General features: G+C 38.1%; 1 protein-coding gene across 2 annotated transcripts in view; it reads right to left on the minus strand.

Moving 5' to 3' along the window:
* Positions 1-17474, minus strand: part of LOC145979468 (A disintegrin and metalloproteinase with thrombospondin motifs adt-1-like) — a 183514-nt gene that overhangs the window by 51164 nt on the left and 114876 nt on the right. For both annotated transcript variants that reach the window (XM_083112382.1, XM_083112383.1), the window contains exons 5-9: positions 15527-15788; positions 12421-12526; positions 11187-11321; positions 9549-9655; positions 798-940 (exon numbers count right to left, since the gene is read on the minus strand). In XM_083112382.1, coding sequence (XP_082968508.1) covers positions 798-940; positions 9549-9655; positions 11187-11321; positions 12421-12526; positions 15527-15788 — 753 coding nt within the window. The remainder of the gene's footprint in view (positions 1-797; positions 941-9548; positions 9656-11186; positions 11322-12420; positions 12527-15526; positions 15789-17474) is intronic.

A 17474-nucleotide genomic window follows, 5' to 3' on the forward strand; every position in this document is an offset into this window, starting at 1 on the left:
ATACAACGTGAAATTGTGAAATAAAATGTTATTTTAAAGTAGCGCATAAAGAAAAAAATAGACACAAATACAGTGCTATCGAAAAGTTGTGCAACTCAACATGTATAGTAGAACTTAATGGTACAGGATACATATGGTAATTTAATAGGGATGGGCCAATATGAAATTTTGGCCGATTTTGATAGAGTACAGATATAAAATTTACCAATACCGATAACCAATATTCTACCCATTCAATATAGAAGTCAAAAGGTCTTGAAGACCAGAATGGTTCATTCTTCTTAATGAATGTGTGTTTCGAGATGATTGCAGTGTAAAAGAAGTTGCATATTTAGACATTTACTTTTTTGAAAAGTAAGGCATGGAGATTATCCATAAAAATTATACCAAAATGATAGAATTTTGCACTAAACTATTAGATATAGTTTAGTTACTGATATACTTATATTGGCCAATATCAATAGAGTACTAATTAATCTGTTCCATCCCTAAAATATAGTAATACCAATATCCAATATTCTACCAATAAAAAAATAGCCAATGTTCCCTGATGAATATTATTATCCTTAATTAATGTTTATAAGTAGGTGACTGCAGTGGGTTTTACATTGTATTTAGACTTTTACTTTACAAAACCAGGCCATATAAATTATAAGTTTATATTTATAAAAATGTTACAAATTGGCAGAATTTTGCACTAAGCTACAGGCTTTTGTAGATATATCAGAATGGTGTGATTTTCTAATTTAGGGGGAAATTATCTTTACCACCCTGCAACACTGCAGTAGATAACTCACCATTCCAGATCCGCAGTAAGTCCCCTCCAGTGCTGGATGCGATGTCCAGGTGTATCTGTCTCTTCTGCAATGAAGATCCCTACATACATCATCCAGTGGCTGCTGAGGGGCATGGTAACTCCCCCTCCCATATTTCAAAATACCTGTAAACAAACCGGTATCAATTTATCTTGTATCTTAACACCATCAGGGTGTCCATCAGTCTGAAAAAACTGTAAAATTTAATGAATTTACTTTTTCTGGAAAAATCAGTATTTTTGTGGAAGTGGACTAAAAATAGGAAGAAAAGGACAAGGAAGAAATTTTAAATGTATTGTGAACAAGCTATGCTACAGTTTGACATAACCCATACAGCACACATCTCCAAGGGACGTCCATAGGATATCCACAATGTCCAGATCACATCCATGGATATTGTGGATATCCCATGGATATCCAGAGAATCTCCCATCCTGGATATCCATAGGATGTTCCGTTCTGGATATTCATGGGATATGTGGTATTACGTCCATGTGCTATCACAAATTTGACATAAATGTTTTGATATCCGTGTAAAGATTCAGTCATAGTATCTGGTCTCGTTTGTGTTAGCACTCAAACTCTGTTATGCAGTAATAAATTGTAAATTAAAAACATCTCCCACAGGAATTGCGTTGTCCGTAGGCTCATTGCGTTTTCAGCTAGTCACACATGTGTACTCGAGGTCTTCGATGTGTGTAAATCTAGTGTAGGAATGTTCTTTTCATATCCATAGTATGTGCGAGAAATATCAGCATAATGTCTAGATTAGGTACAATTTTAGTCCAGAATATATCCTTATCCACAATGAAATACAAACATCCAGATAATGTCCCTATCATGTGAACTCATGTCTGAAACACATCCAAGAATAATCCACAGGATGTCCAAAACATGTTCAAAAATTATCCACAGAATGTCCAAAACACATCCAGAATATCTAAAACACATCCTTCCTGGACGGATGTCTACTGGACATTCTGGGACATCCTATGGATATCCAAAATTTTGGCTCGAATATTCAGAAGACGTCCATTAAACGTCTCCTGAATATGTGTGCGTTGTATGGGAAAGTACCTGAAGCCATTATGGCCTAGTACCCAATATGGCCTATTTTCTGTTTCCAAGTAGTTACATGAGGAATTCAACAGATGATGTTAGTGTGCCATTTAGACTGCCCGAATACCTGTTGGTTGTGCTTATAGTGCTGTAGCATGAGGACAAAGAAGCAAAATAGCTGAACCTCATGATTGTGTTCTATGTGATCTAATATTCCATAGGTAAGTTATTATACTTACTACATCTTCCAAGTGATAGGTGTTTATATCTCTAGTACATATGATGGTAGCTTATAACTTGTACTTTACAACAATGTACTTAGTTTAGACTTTAATCTAAAGTCCTGTTTAAAATTAATGATAAACGAACACTGTGTAAAGATGACTCAATATGGCCTACATAGGAATGTATCATAAAGAACATGTACAAATGTGACATTTGTTACTTTTATGTTCATGTAGTGTGTCTGGTAGTCACTAAAGATGATGATGAACCTTTCATTTGCCCAGACTGTTATTCGTAATCCATGTTCTTCTGGTGACAAATTTTGACATGTCACTTCCTTGTTTATTGCTTTGTAAACGGTGTGATTTCTTTGCATAATTTCATTATGTTGTTATGTAAATAAAATGTAAATGTATCAATGTAGTTATCTACCTAAAAAATATATTTTTTGAAACTTTCTTTACAATTTTTGTTTGTTTTTTATGTGAAAGAACAAAATATATTACTAGACCATATTGGATACATATGATAAACATTACTTTTTAATAAAATCTTCACTGCACCCATGTTATGACTTGGAACCAACTCCAATTTTCAGTAAACGTCCAGAAATGTTCCCTCTTTTTAATGTTTTCGATTAGCTTTACCTTTCTGACTTTGTACACCATTAGAAATAATCGCAGACCTTAGGTAGGTCATATTGGGTTCAGGTACCTTATATATAACAAGCAGTTACAGTAGAAATTGCACATTATATTTTGAACGATTTTCAACTGGTCTACTGCAGTAAGTGTTTATGGCATTTACCACTTTATTGTTGTAATTGTTGGTTTGCATTTGGTACATATGAATATTAATATATATATTACTAAATTTTACTATAATTATGATTTCTTGTAATTTTTTTGTGCATTAGTCAATACATGGCAAGTATTACATAAAAGCTCACTCCTCATGCCCCTATCTCAACAGTCAATTTGTGTTCAGTTTTCCTTGTTATTACTTTTAACTCAGTTTAGTGGGTTTCTAAGTGTGGTGTTTAGTTAAAATGAGTGTCCTTCTTGTACAAATGTGTAAATACATGAACTGCCCTAATGACTTTGCCTGGAAAACCTGGAAAAGTCAGGGAATTTTGTTTTTTACAAAATTGTAGACACCTGACCATGTATAAGTATTAAGGGTGAGCTAATACAAATGTATTTTTATCAGTGGTATTGGTTCGAATGTAATCATTCATACTGGCAAATATTTTTTTGTGGATTGATTTAAATTAGGTTGATTAAAAACACGATTTAAATCAAATTTAAATCAGGTAATTTTTTCGAATAAAATCACGGATTAAAAGCACTCTAAATAAATAATTTATAGAATAATGTACATAAGGATTTTGTGGATATCAGAAACACTTTTGATGAAAGTACAACCTTAGTGACAATGAAGTTCGTAAAGGTAAAAAAAAGGTAAAGTGCTCCCCTGTGCTTAGCACCACGCCATGAAGGCGTATAGGGGGTGTGGGGGTAACGCCCCACACTTTCTTGATCCGGTCGTGAGTTGGGGTGATGTGATCAGCATCATGCCCCTGACCGCCTTTACCCCCCAGGGTTTCCCCCAGGTACCCATGTTATTCGACGCTGGGTGGGCGCCGAGGCCGCTTCCATCGTTAGAAAAGTTCCCGGATTTGAACCGGCCGGGGATCGAACCCGGGACCTTTAGCATGGTAGTCAGACGCGTTACCGACTGAGCCACCGCGGCCAACTCTAAATAAATAATTTATAGAATAATGTACATAAGGATTTTGTGGATATCAGAAACACTTTTGATGAAAGTACAACCTTAGTGACAATGAAGTTCGTAAAGGTAAAAAAAAGGTAAAGTGCTCCCCTACCCTGGGGGGTAAAGGCGGTCAGGGGCGTGATGCTGATCACATCACCCCAACTCACGACCGGATCAAGAAAGTGTGGGGCGTTACCCCCACACCCCCTATACGCCTTCATGGCGTGGTGCTAAGCACAGGGGAGCACTTTAATAAATAATTTATAGAATAATGTACATAAGGATTTTGTGGATATCAGAAACACTTTTGATGAAAGTACAACAATGAAGTTCGACCTGTCACAAATATAGGAGTGCGTTGTGAAAGAAGGAGAACACATGCATATGCTGAACATATTTTAACAAAGGAAAACATAAATTTACGCTGCAATGCAGCAATGTATGGTGTCCACACAAAATAAAACATTTTCGTCCATCTACACGTGACATTGAAGTTCGACCACTGTTAGAGGGGATCCTGTTTACCATGGTGTGACGCCGCCCCGTCGGCGAATAACTGTGGCAATGCATCAGGGCATGCTGCGGACGAGTTGTTCAAGGTATTCCACATCGATGTGGTGCCATTCCTCCTGCAGGCAGGCGATAAGAGCAGCCACTGTCGTGGGTCCCCTCTGTTGCACACGTCGCTTAAGAACACGCCACACATTGTCAATGGGCGAGAGGTCAGGACTCGATGGTGGCCATGGCAGAGTTCGCACGTCATGGCGAGTCAACCATTCTCTTGTCAGCTGCGCTGTATGAGGCCTGGCATTGTCGTGTTGAAAGATGAGACGCCGCCTGTGGAACAGTTGCCTTCGCACCGTGGGAAGATGCCGCTCCAGTATGCATGCATAGGCGTGTGCATTCACAATGCCCTCACAGACGTGTAGTGGGCCAACCCCAGATGCCGTCATGCATCCCCATACCATCACTGACGCAGGTTTCTGTACCCGACGTGCATAACATTTTGCTTCATTCTGTTCCTCCTTCTGACAAATGACTGTTTTCCGTATTTTCCCGTACACAACATTGAAAATGGATTCGTCCGTCCACAAAACCCTGTTCCACTGCCGAAATGTCCATCACCGGTACATTCGTGCCCACCGTAGTCGATTGCCTTTGTTCAACATGGAAAGGAAGGGTTTACGTTTCGCCTTGTACACTAGGTAACCGCATCGCTGTAGGTAACGGCGAATGGTTCTGGTTGACACTTCAATGTGAAAGCGTTCTCGAGTCCACAGTCGTAATTCGGCCACAGAAACATGATTGTTGGTCTGGATATAGCGCCTAAATATCCGTAGGTCACGCACGCTCAGCAGGCGTTTTCGACCGGGGGCCTTACCTGGCTCTGTAGTACCCGTATTTTGGTGGTGTTTGATGATGCAGTGGACGGTTGACTTGGGTAAGTTCAGTTGGTGCCCTATTTCCCGTTCACTGAGTCCATCCCGTTGCAACTCCACCACTCTTCTCCTCACGGTGTTGTCAATAGGTTTGCCCCTGGCCATGGTGATGATGCACTGCGGTTCCTCGGTGCACAGCACGCGCTTATATACGGCGGACACCCTTAACGTGTCCGTGACGTCATGCTTCCGTCGAATGCGCCACTATCTGGAATTTTCCGTATGGGTCTGGTGCCTGGTCGAAGTTCAATGTCACGCGTATAGTTCCCCGTTTTCGTTCTTTACGTGACCTTGGGTGCAACATGCTGGGATCACGATTCTTGCCTGCTCACACGCCTCCTCTTACACACATGCGTCACTTCTGCGGGTCACCCATTCCACCGCCTATGCCTCTGTGCATTTAATCACGTATTCCTTTCTGGTTGAACTTCATTGTCACCAAGGTTGTACATTAATCTTGTAATCATTTAATGGTCATTATTTGGTTCCAAGATAAGAAAGTAAAGGAAATAAAATATATGTACTGATGGTGTGAAGCTCATACGAAAGGAAATGTAAACACAGGATTTCTCTTGATTTAAAATTCAATAATTTTATGGGCAAAAATAACAAACATTTTGTGTAGAAAAATATACAAAATACTAATCATGTTAAACTATAAATAGTGTTAATATCATTAAACTGTAAATAAACATGGCAGCTGATATTTTTCAAAGTATCATTAAAAAATCTCTAAAATTCTGCTACAAAGACTATAGAAATATTTAAGTTAATATTTTAAGTTACAATTATAGAGTACATCCAGAATGTTTTATTTTCACTGGAAGAAAAGTTACTGAAATTGTAATTAGTTTCATTAACACACTCATAACATAATCAAACTGTTCAAATATTTTACAGGGCAATTTACTAGAAAAAGCATTTCTCTAAAAACATACCTATGTGCATGGTGCCAAAAATCATGCAAGCAATTTTCAGCGTGTTTTTTTAAAAAAAAAAATGATTTAAATTTTAAAAATCGGATTTAAAAAAAATGATTTTTTAAATAAAAATCACGATTCTTATCCACCCTGATTCCAGGTATCTAGCACCATATCCAAAATACTAACAACCAGCAGTTCACTCACAATATCGCCACTGAAGGTTCCAAGTTCAAACCACAACCTGCCATTGGGATTCTTTATGAATGTTCATCATCAATTTCATCCTCATTTTTGCAGTTAGCCCCAAGAGGTAGAAGAGTGGTCCAAAATTTTTAAAAAATACAAAAAAAATATATATATATATATATAAAATGAACAATTGGGTCAATATTGTGTGGAATAATGGATCGTGTTATTACATTTTGAATATTGTACAATTATTTGTGATGCTATGAATGTTTCCTTTATAAACCAAAACTCTAGGAAATAGATATTATTTAACATTTTTATAAACTGCAATAAAATTGCTACTTTTTCAAGTGTTGGCAGGAATCTGTAAGACTATCAATGTCAAGGTCAGTTCAAAACACTAATGGCTCAGTTGCAATAAGCAAACTTTTGGTTTTATTTTTAAAACTTGAAAGAACTATAAAAGAGTAATTCATGCATGTACTCTCTTATGTATGTCTATGTGTTGATCACAAGTGCAAACCCCTCCCTTCTCGCCCCCAGATGTCTAAAATTAGCACTTTCTCCATTTACCTAATAGTAAATGGCAATTGCCCTTTCTTTGAAAAAAAAAATGGTTACCCAACCTTGGGATGTCTAGAACTAAAAAATAAATTGTCAATAAACCTAAGAGAATTTTGCGACCTCTCCTCTTTGATATATAAAATCATCTACAGAAAAGATGTCTGAAGGAGCTTCCAGACTGAAGTGATGAGCAGCAATTGACACTTGCCACTTCAAAGTGTGTTGGTAGCCAGGGGCGTATCCAGAAAGAAAATTTGGCAGGGAGGTCCAGCCAGGGGTGTCCATCCTCCAAGGTCCATCCCCCTCTATAATACAGTAATACGATGATAGTTATGTCATTTATTATTATTATTATTATTGTGTTTTGTTATTCTTCGAATCATAATTTCAGAAGTGTCTGCTGACACTTTCCAGAAACAGTATGAAATATTTCACTGAACTCTTCATTTGAAATTTCACAAAGTCTCTGAAGCAGTTCTGTGACGTCTCTTGGGTAAGAAAGACCAGAGGCTAAATTGTGATGAAGACCCCAAATACTTTAAGAACTGAGTAGTAAAACTGAAAAACTTTTCTGAGATAAAGAGTGCAATTAAGAAACCCTTTTTCAACTGCAGCTCACTTGCTTGGGATGGTTCACTTGGACCAGGCGCGGCTCGTGCATTATTTACCTGGGGGTTCACTGAAGTCATGTGACACATATTCGGTTTCCGCAAATAGACTTCCTTCGCCTAACAAAAGGATGGGGGGAGGGCTTAAAAGATTTGTCCAGAATTTTTTCATCTGGGAGTGTAAGGTTTCATAGCAGGGGTGTGTGAATAAATATAGGGCTGAAACTACAATAAATTGTGCCTTTATGAAAAAAGTGATGTTTTGTTGGAAAATCATGGACGTCCTCAAGTAGGGGCAAGGAAGATATTATTTCCCAGGATGGGCAAAAAACACTCCTTCAGTCTGAAGTTACTGCAACGCTTTTATAATAATTACCATAAATTACTGTGACTGAAATTAAATTATATGCGTGTAATATATAATTTTTGGTTGACATTCAATTTCCATGGGGGGCGGCCCCCTTTTCCCCTTCCGGACGTCCATGCCGACTAATCAGAACTGGTCCTACATGTATTAAAGGGAAATGGCAACTAATGTCATGTGCATACTAGAAATCGAACCTGGGCGACAGCTTTGTTCAAATTTGGCGGTGCTCGATCAGCTCGCGCTTTTTTTCAGTGGTCAAGGAATTTGTTTACGTTAATTATGTGCATTTCTATCCATCATTTCTTATCTGCGCAAACAGCAACGCCTACACTGCATCAAATGACATAACCTAGGTAAAGTCCATCCCTTGCATCATCATTTAATACTTTCCAACAAATATCCAAGCACTTCAAAAACTAACAAACTTGAGACATTGACATCAAGTGACAGCGAGTCACGTCTTCGCGCCATTCTTTCTCTTTCACGAACCCGAAGTGTTTCCACCTTTAAGGAAAAACCTCTGAATGCATGCATGAGCTATTTTGGTAATGTATCTCCTTTATTTTAATTCATCGCATCTAATTCCAGCTTTCATTTGTTTCCACTCATCCATCTCTGTCACAATCTTGCATTTATTCCAAGAAGTTCGGTGCAAAAATGATACAAAGAGAAGATTGAATATGTAATGTGTGCGCTTCAAACTTAAACCCCACACAGCAACACTGGAAGGGAGGAAGCAGCGAGAACGGAGCTTTGTCCTGCGGCTTCTGCTAGAGAACGAAGTGCGCATGGCATAGGAGACATAGGTTCGCCAGTATCCTGTGCCATGTATTTTGCCCTATACCTTCCTCGAGCTTCTGCTCTCGCACGAAGCTTTCACAATGGCACGAGCTGTCCTGTAGGGGTTCAACTGAGGGTCTGTATCAGGGTGGCCAATTTGCAGTTTCTTCTTCTCAGCAAAAGAGTTTGCCGTATTACGGACACAAATACATGACTTATTGTGTAGAAATTTTAAAAAAAATAATGTGAAAATGAAAATACATTGTTTAATGTTCATTCTCGAGGTGATTATCGTATATTAATGAAGGTTCACTGATCCTGTGCACTATAGGGCCAACCACGCCTGACTTGGACAGATCTGCTTAACTGACAAGGTTGAAGAAATTTAACAAAAACCATGAAGTGAATCATGTTTTTCTAGAAATCGAGTTTCACACATTGTGAATAGTTTGCTTTTTTATGTTTGGTACATAATGCAATGTATTTGTTTTTAGTATTTCATTTAGTGGATGTTATTTTCAGAATCCACAAAAAAGTAAAGGAATGGGGGTGGGGTCCGCACCCCCTGGATATGCCCTTGTTGGTAGCACATGCAGACTGGAGGGGGAAGTGCCTCTTCCTATGTATGCAGTTTGTTGTTATGTGGCTTGTAGCGTTGGTGTGAAACTCTCATGTCACACTTCGGTCTAAATTCTCCCTCAAACTAACAATAAACCTGTAGTGGAGGACAGAAAAAAATATGCCTAGTTTCAGTGACATTTTTAGAGCTGTAGACTTATTTCCAAAGACATCTTCATCTCACTTACACTGCTCGTCGGCGTCAAAACGTTCTCCTGGTAACCTTCCTTCCCTGCTGTGATCAAATTCTGGTACAGGAGCACTGTGGTCCAGTAAACAGCGGGACTGAGGAGTTCTGAAAAAGGTTCACACATATTTTTACATGGACAAAATTCAAGCAAATCCAATTTTTTACAGAATATATGTACCTTAACGTGAGGGTTAAAAATTTAAGGTGTAGAGTAACCCCCTGAGTTACGTATGTAATCTGTTCAGTAAACCGTTACGTAACTTGAAATTTACGTAAGTCGAATTTGTAAATTGCTTAAGTGTAACTTCATAAGAAACTGTAATACTTACTATTATTATACATATGTATACATATATTATTTACACAGTATTATTTTATAAATGAAACATCATGCAGTAGTATTTACTCGGATATAAACTATAAAAGTATGAAAAATATATAAAAGAATATATGAACAAACTGAAATCACACTTTTGAAATAAAAAAGTCTTGTGACAGCTACGTACAGTTATTACGTAACTGAATTTACATTAACTCTCGTTTTACATAAATCATAGTAGCTGCTTTCTATGGTTTCTCCTATAGGTCCAGTCCCTATAAATATAATAGAGAGCCCCTTCCCAGCTCATTTTACCACTGACATCAGTGCCACCAAATGACAATTTGATGCCATTTCAACTACGTCATAAGTGGTTAAACCATGGTTTGCTTAATGCAAATGCATGCCACCAAAGGAGAATTCACACACATTCAGTTATGTAGATTTAGGTGATGCATTCCAATTAGTTGCTGTAGGTGCATTTTCCCACCACTGTAGTTCACTCTGATTGATTACCAACAAATTCACAATTGATGGCCTCCGGCAAAAGAAAGAATCCAATGTGAAATATAGATATTCAACTGATTTTTCATCAAAAAGGCAATTCTTCGACATGGACACTTATGACTGAAATAGGCATTATAAAGGTTATGTAGCTGACCTCTGTGGCACAGTGGTTAGCACAGCATGCTACAATGCCAGGGGTCCCAGGTTCGACTACCGTCCTGAGCATGGGTGTTCTTTGTGATTGTCCCTTCATCAATCTCATCGTATCATTACTCATCCTTATTGGCGTAATTATCCAAAACTGGCACAAAAGTGACACTAAATAACAAAAATCTAATCAAATCAAAACTTGTGTATTCCTTCCAGAAATGGCCTGAAGCAGATTTTAAACTTAAAGGCATGGGTGCAACTTGGGGCTTAATTTATGGGAGGGGTGCAGAATAGAAATAAAAATAGCATCCAGGACTATGTTGTTAAATAACTGTTACATTTGCAAAATAATAAGAATTACCCTTTATTACTTTCTCCTTATGATCCAGGAGATTAACAAATTACCCTTACATTGTAAATTTTAATAAACCTGCAAATTTGGTGGGGTCAAGTGCCACTGGCCTGCATATTCTAGGCGTGGAACAAAAACTCCACTTTAGAGCAATGCCTCAGCTCACTCATAATGAACTTCTTGTTCTATTAAGTGAAGGGTGCAAATACAAAATAGCCTTATATTTCTGATGTACCAATCAATTGTTTGAACAACAATGGGATGCAGCATCCTTTCGACAAGAATTACTTTTATATTAAGTGACTTACTCGAGGAATGCTTCCAGGTATCTTCTGCTGCAAGATGACCAAGTAATCTTTCCGCTTCCCAAGGTCGGTGACATTATGTAACTCCCTGGATCGCACTCGTTATCTGCCAGAGGTCCATCATGTCGCATCCCCAAACTGGAACGAAAGGAAACAAAAACGTGGTTCAGGTTTTGAATGAACATTGCAAGTAGGAACAGTTTTATCGAACTCTACACGACACCAAAGGTCGCGAGTTCGAATCCCAGCCTGGGCATGGGTGTTTGTGAGTGTCCATTCATCAATTTCATCATATCATCACTCATCCCCATCTTCTCAAATTAGCCAAAAGTGTCCCAGAATGTGAAGTAAACTAGAGCAAATCAATCGATCATACAATCAAACTCTACAATCTTCCACGAATGATGAGCTGTGGATAAGGACATCCAGAAAAGGAAGGCGTAGAGGAAGATAATATCTCCTCCCACAAAGTAAATGTCCAGAGAAAATTTAGTGCTCGAAGTAGAAGGGGGTGGATCTTATCCCCAGTTAAGAATATTTTGTGCAAAGCATCCCCCTCAGGTAGGATAGTTTACATAAGCATCCCCCCACTTACTTCATTGTTTCTATGTTGAATTGCTGGCCCCCGTGGTGGAGTGGTTAGCACATCGTGCTACAATGCTAGGGGTCCCAGGTTCGAATCCCAGCCTGGGCATGGATGTTTGTGAGTGTCCATTCATCAATTTCATCATGCCATCACTCATCTCCATCTTTGCAAATTAGCTAAAAGTGGCACAAAAAAGTGAAGTAAAATAAAGCAAATCAAAATTTTAAAAAAAATCTATGTTGAATCATACAAGCATTCCCTCCTTATCCCGGCTAGGAGTTTCAGCTTTGAGCACTGTAGGAGCATTAAAAGAACATAATTACAGTCAGAAATTTCAAATTCAACCTATGTTTCAAAGGACCAGGCCCTTTTTCTGAAAGAAAAAAAAATCCTTTCTTGCCCCTTCATGGAGTAAACCCCACGGATAACCTTGGCCACCTAGCTATCCTACCATTCGATAGTAGGAGATGAAATTGACTCTGATATAAATTGAAGGAAATACTTGGTTATTATCCTAACAAAACCAGTTTTACATCTTTATAATTTCTATAATATCAAGATAGAAAAATGGTTGTATCTTGCCTTTTGTTGACGTATACAGACAAAACTTGGTTAACATTGATTTTGAGATAAAGAAAAAATAATACTTACTTGTGACCAATTTCATGTGCCACAACGTAAACACTTTCAAAATGGCGTCCTTCATTTACTGTACAGCTGCTCATACGAGTACACATTCCAGCCACAGGGGCCAGACCTGGAAAGAAAAACAGGAACTCTAATTGAAAGAAGCAACATTTTTCAACCTACAGCAACTGCAAAATGCGGGGAGAAGTTTCATGAACAAATTAGAGAATAGGTTTTGGTGGTATGGAAATTTTCAAATGCATAAAATTTACAAACTATAATTGCAACCATGCAGATAAATGGTGTTTAAATTAAATATTTGAAGAAACAACCACAGCACTCTGAAATTCCTGGATGATCTGGTGGCTGAACATGTTAGGTGGTTGATTTCAGATCTTGTCACCAAAGTTTGCAAGTTCAAGTTCCAGCTCTGACATGGGTGTTTTTTGTGAGTGTGTTTTCATCTATTCATCACTCATTTTCATTGTTGCAATTAGCAAAAGTGAAATAAAGTGGACATTCAGTGCAAGGGAGACCAATGCAATGAAGAGCTTATCAGACTGAGCCCCTCCCCAAATTTCCCATATTTGTACAAATTTAATGCACTTTATTCACATACTTTGAGGTACATTTTTAGTCCACCTCAGTGGCCTTACACACAACAGTGGATCATGTAGTAGGGAACAATCCAACCTTGTAACTAGTTTACAAAATATGGCAAAATTTTCAAATGTTCATCCTATGGGACACATCAAGAAATCAACTCTTTACAATTTCCCGCATCTGTACAAAATCTGCAGAAATGGCTCCCCTGCGAAGAATGTGTAGCTTGCATAATGAATGGTTAGAGAGGGGCATACACTTGGACATATTTGCTAAATTTTCTGAGTATAAACGCTATTTAATGGACAACACTCTTACTTAATTTTATCATTTCTGTTTTTTTTTTCTTTACCTGCTTTATGTGTGTACATATACACACATACATATATGAATGTAATTGTGATTTCTTGTAAGATTTGATTCATTTTTTTATTCACGGTAATGTATAAGGATGATATATGTAACCACTATATGTATTTTTTTATATCTGAAAATGTGTATAAATATATGTGTATAAATCCTCAAATGTACTGTGCACTGTAAAAGGGCAGATATTGTGTGCAGGATAATAATAAATAAATAAATAAATAAAATGTTCATTAAGAGGTAAAAATTAAATACATTCATTATAGAGTACCAAGTGACCCTGAAAATGGCATTAAGTAGTGTAAAAGTCAAAAATTGAGACATCAGTCCTTGGCATTGAGAAATCTTTCTTATGTGGATTCTTCCTCAAAACAAGCCACAAAGATGGATTATCCGCTGCTTTCCCTAGGAAAGATTGAAGGAAGTGATAAAACCGTTAGCTCCTTGGTAAATGTCACAGTTTATGAAACAGGATGTGGCCTAGCAAAACAAATGTGTGATTGCAGTTTATTGAGAGAGATAGAGACCAACCACATGAACACAAGGTCTCACACTCATGTGTTTTCCAGTTCTCTACATGTGTAAGAGACCGTAACCATACTCGTAGCTTGTCCTTTGAAGAGCAAGACTTCATGAAATGGACTTAGGCGAAAATGGCCACTGGAATCTATAGGTTAGGGACAAGGTGCTGACTCGAATTGTATAAATACTCTTCCTTTTAGGAAACAGCATCCTGTGCTAGTGGAATTACTTTCAGCTACCGACTGTCACTACTATCAGTCAAGATAAAAGAGACTATTATTCTCGATAGCATGTTGCCTTAGATTCTCTCCAGTATAGTTACTGTAGGACTTAGAGTCTTAGTTAGAACTTAGAACAATGACAACTTGCGTGTGAACTTCGAGAAAAAAAACTGCACCCCAGATCCCCCTTGGCATTGCATAAGAAAAATGGCTCACGAACATACATTGTTCATGTATGGAACAGTATGTGTCAAGCCAGATGCGAGGACCCTAAACTGCTCCTCCGCCATTGACCTTTCTCCTGGTCGTAGGAGGAAACTTAGCATTATGCTTATGGGAGTATTATTTTACTTGTTTTCTTGGAAATATCGAACTTCTGTCGGTGTAGAAAAACACATGAACGTGAACAGGACAGATTGAGGATTAATTTTGTGTTAGGAAAAGTCAAAACCTCCATCTGATTAACCATAACTTGAAGTTGTGGTAAAACTTTGATAGCGTCCCAAAACCTCTCTCGTTTATTTAGTCATTTTTAACATTCGTACTTACCTATTTTGCATCGTGAAAGATTCTTCAAGGTGCTATTTTGATTTTTTCATGGAAAAAGTTCAAGTTTTGACATAAAGAGTACTAATTATTAAACCATTGACATTACCCCCCAAAAATCATTGACGTTAGCCCACAAACTACTGATGTTAGCCCCAAAAACCATCCATGGGTAGCTCCAAAAACCATTGACATTAGCCCCAAAAATTCACGATAGCCCCACGAAGCATCACGGGGACGCGGTATGCCTACGAGGTTAGGTTAGGCCTGTTAGGTTAGGTTCCATTAGCACTCATTTTGTTCAATTTAGCATATACGGACAACATCGGTTTTTCTCGGTGAAAGAAAATACCAACAAGAACTTCTAAATGCTACAGAAACTCATTTCGGTAAGTAGTTCCTTGTGTAAAAATGAAGAAATCCATTGGGACGCTATCGAACTTTTACCAAAGTTGTTTGTCCATAATGAATACATGGGAGTCTGTGAATAATTATTCATCACATGTTTTACAGAAGGAATCTAACATAATAATCAACTTAAAAACTGATTCCACTTTCAACATGGGAAGAAATTCATAGTTTTGTGTGATAGTTTTTTTTTTCAGTAGCAGTGCCCATTCCGACAATATTGAAATAAATACATATCTGGTGCAAAACTGTCACTCTTCGCCTTAGGAGCACCAGTACTACTAAGAATGGCTGAAAGAAACACAACCCTGCTATTAAAAACCGTTGAAAGTGTGTGAAGACCTGTACAAAGCAGTGCCAGTCAAAGCAGAAAAATGTAGAACACTGTAATTGGGCATTCGCCTATTGTGTTCAATAAATAAATAAAACTTACATCAAGAATGATAAACAGAAAGTATGCTTACCAACTACTTGTTTGCTGATTTTTCCATTCTTTGAACGAACATAGAGATCAAGTCCCGTAAGTATGAGTGCATGGTCCCAGTGATTGGGGTCCGAATCGCTGGCAGGATTCATCTCCCTCTGCCATCTGCAGAAGCTGGTGAGGAAGTTATCTATGTCAGGCGATCGCTCCAGGGAAGATGGGTCCGACTGCAGAATCTCAAGACGTTTTAGAACATAGTCTACTGGCCGACCAAGCGAAGGATCTTGATACAGTAATTGCACCTGTAACAAAATACTTGGTAAGTAAAAATAATATTCCAGTTCAATAGATGTTTTAAAATAAAAGGCCTTTTATCTCTTAATGGTGAAAAGGGTGTTAGTATTCTGAAATCCAGACATTTACAAAAAAAAAAGAGGGACAGAACTTACAAGGCCAGTGCGAGACTTTTGATTATTTAGGTTATGGATTGCAACATGATATCACCACAGTCACACGATATAGCCATGTTGCAGTCTATAGAAAAGCATTACTATGTTCGGACTGTGCCAATGTTCTGCCTATTTGATGCATATTTTTTTTTACTGTAGTGCCTATATTATATTGCAATCCAAAACCAACAACACTGTATGTAAGCCAAAAGAGTGCACCAGCCCTGTTATAAGCAGAGGTGTTCACCATCCAGAAGGCAGACTTCAACCTCCCGAAAAGATATATAGCTAAAAGTAGCAAAGAAAATCTTCATTGTCATACCACATGCTATGACACCAGAAGTCCCAGTTTCAAATACTGGCCTGGCCATGGGTGTTCTTTGTGAGTGTTCCTTCATCAATTTCATTAATCATCCTAATCATTGCAATTAGCCAAAAGTGGCAGAAAAGTGATGCTAAATAACAAAAACCAATCAAAGGTTTAGTTGTTGCATGTCCTTGGAACAACCATGTCACGAGCCACAGGCATCATGGCAGATGGACACATTGGGTATGGAATGTTACCTTTATTCTTCTTGGCCAGACACATCCAGAGGTTACGTCACCCTCTCGAAGACTTGTGAGGGTGAGCGAACTTGACTTAAAATGAACACCTCTAGTTGTAAGAAGACACCACAAGTAACCAAAAATTCTTGGCTCAACTGTACTGAAAATGGTTGGCCAAACGTAAGATCATACCGTTGGGCAACAGTAATTTTGCTCGTGGCATGGTTTCAATGTTGGTTCACCATTCTGAATACTAAAGTAGAGATGTGTTTGTGTTATATAATTAGTTCATTGTGAGTCCAAATATAAACTAGTACAAATTATTTGTGTAAAATAAAAAAAAAATACACAGCACTTTCTCATTCATATGGTATCATTAGCCCTGTCTAGTTGGCTGCACTTTCTGACACTCGATGCAGTGCAGGTGAATCCAGTGTCAGGGTGGTGTAAAGGTGGTGCAAGGAAATGACGCTCAACCAACTAGACGGAAAGTGGTGTTCTAGTTCAGAATATTCAACAAATGCCTGTCTGCTGCTTTAAACGCTCATTTGATTAGTTAGCACACACCACGTGACCATACACCAAACATACACCGGTCTGGAAGGTAGTGCAGATGGTGTAGATACCAAATACACTACTTGACTCTAAATCAACGGACTAGACGACTCAGTGTTGTACCGTGCAACCAACAAGAGCTTCGATGCAAAGAGAGTCAAAGCGAGTCAAAAAGTGCACCCAAGTAGGCAGGGCTATTGTTTTCAAGGTACCTTCAATTGGTAGCACAAAAAAAATTTGTAGAGTTCACTTAGTTTTCCACCTCTCATGGAATTTAGTCTGCACATAACATTGTTAATTTTACACATATGGATCTTGAATCACCTTCACAAGAATACCTGTAAGAATGTTATTCTTCTGCTACAGCTAAACAGACAAACAATAAGCAATTTCCAGCCCAGAGATATCTTTCATCCATGGCGGCTGACGAAAGACTCG

This window comes from Lepisma saccharinum, chromosome 26, assembly GCF_977018435.1.
Source record: "Lepisma saccharinum chromosome 26, izLepSacc3.1, whole genome shotgun sequence".
Lineage (NCBI taxonomy): Eukaryota > Metazoa > Arthropoda > Insecta > Zygentoma > Lepismatidae > Lepisma > Lepisma saccharinum.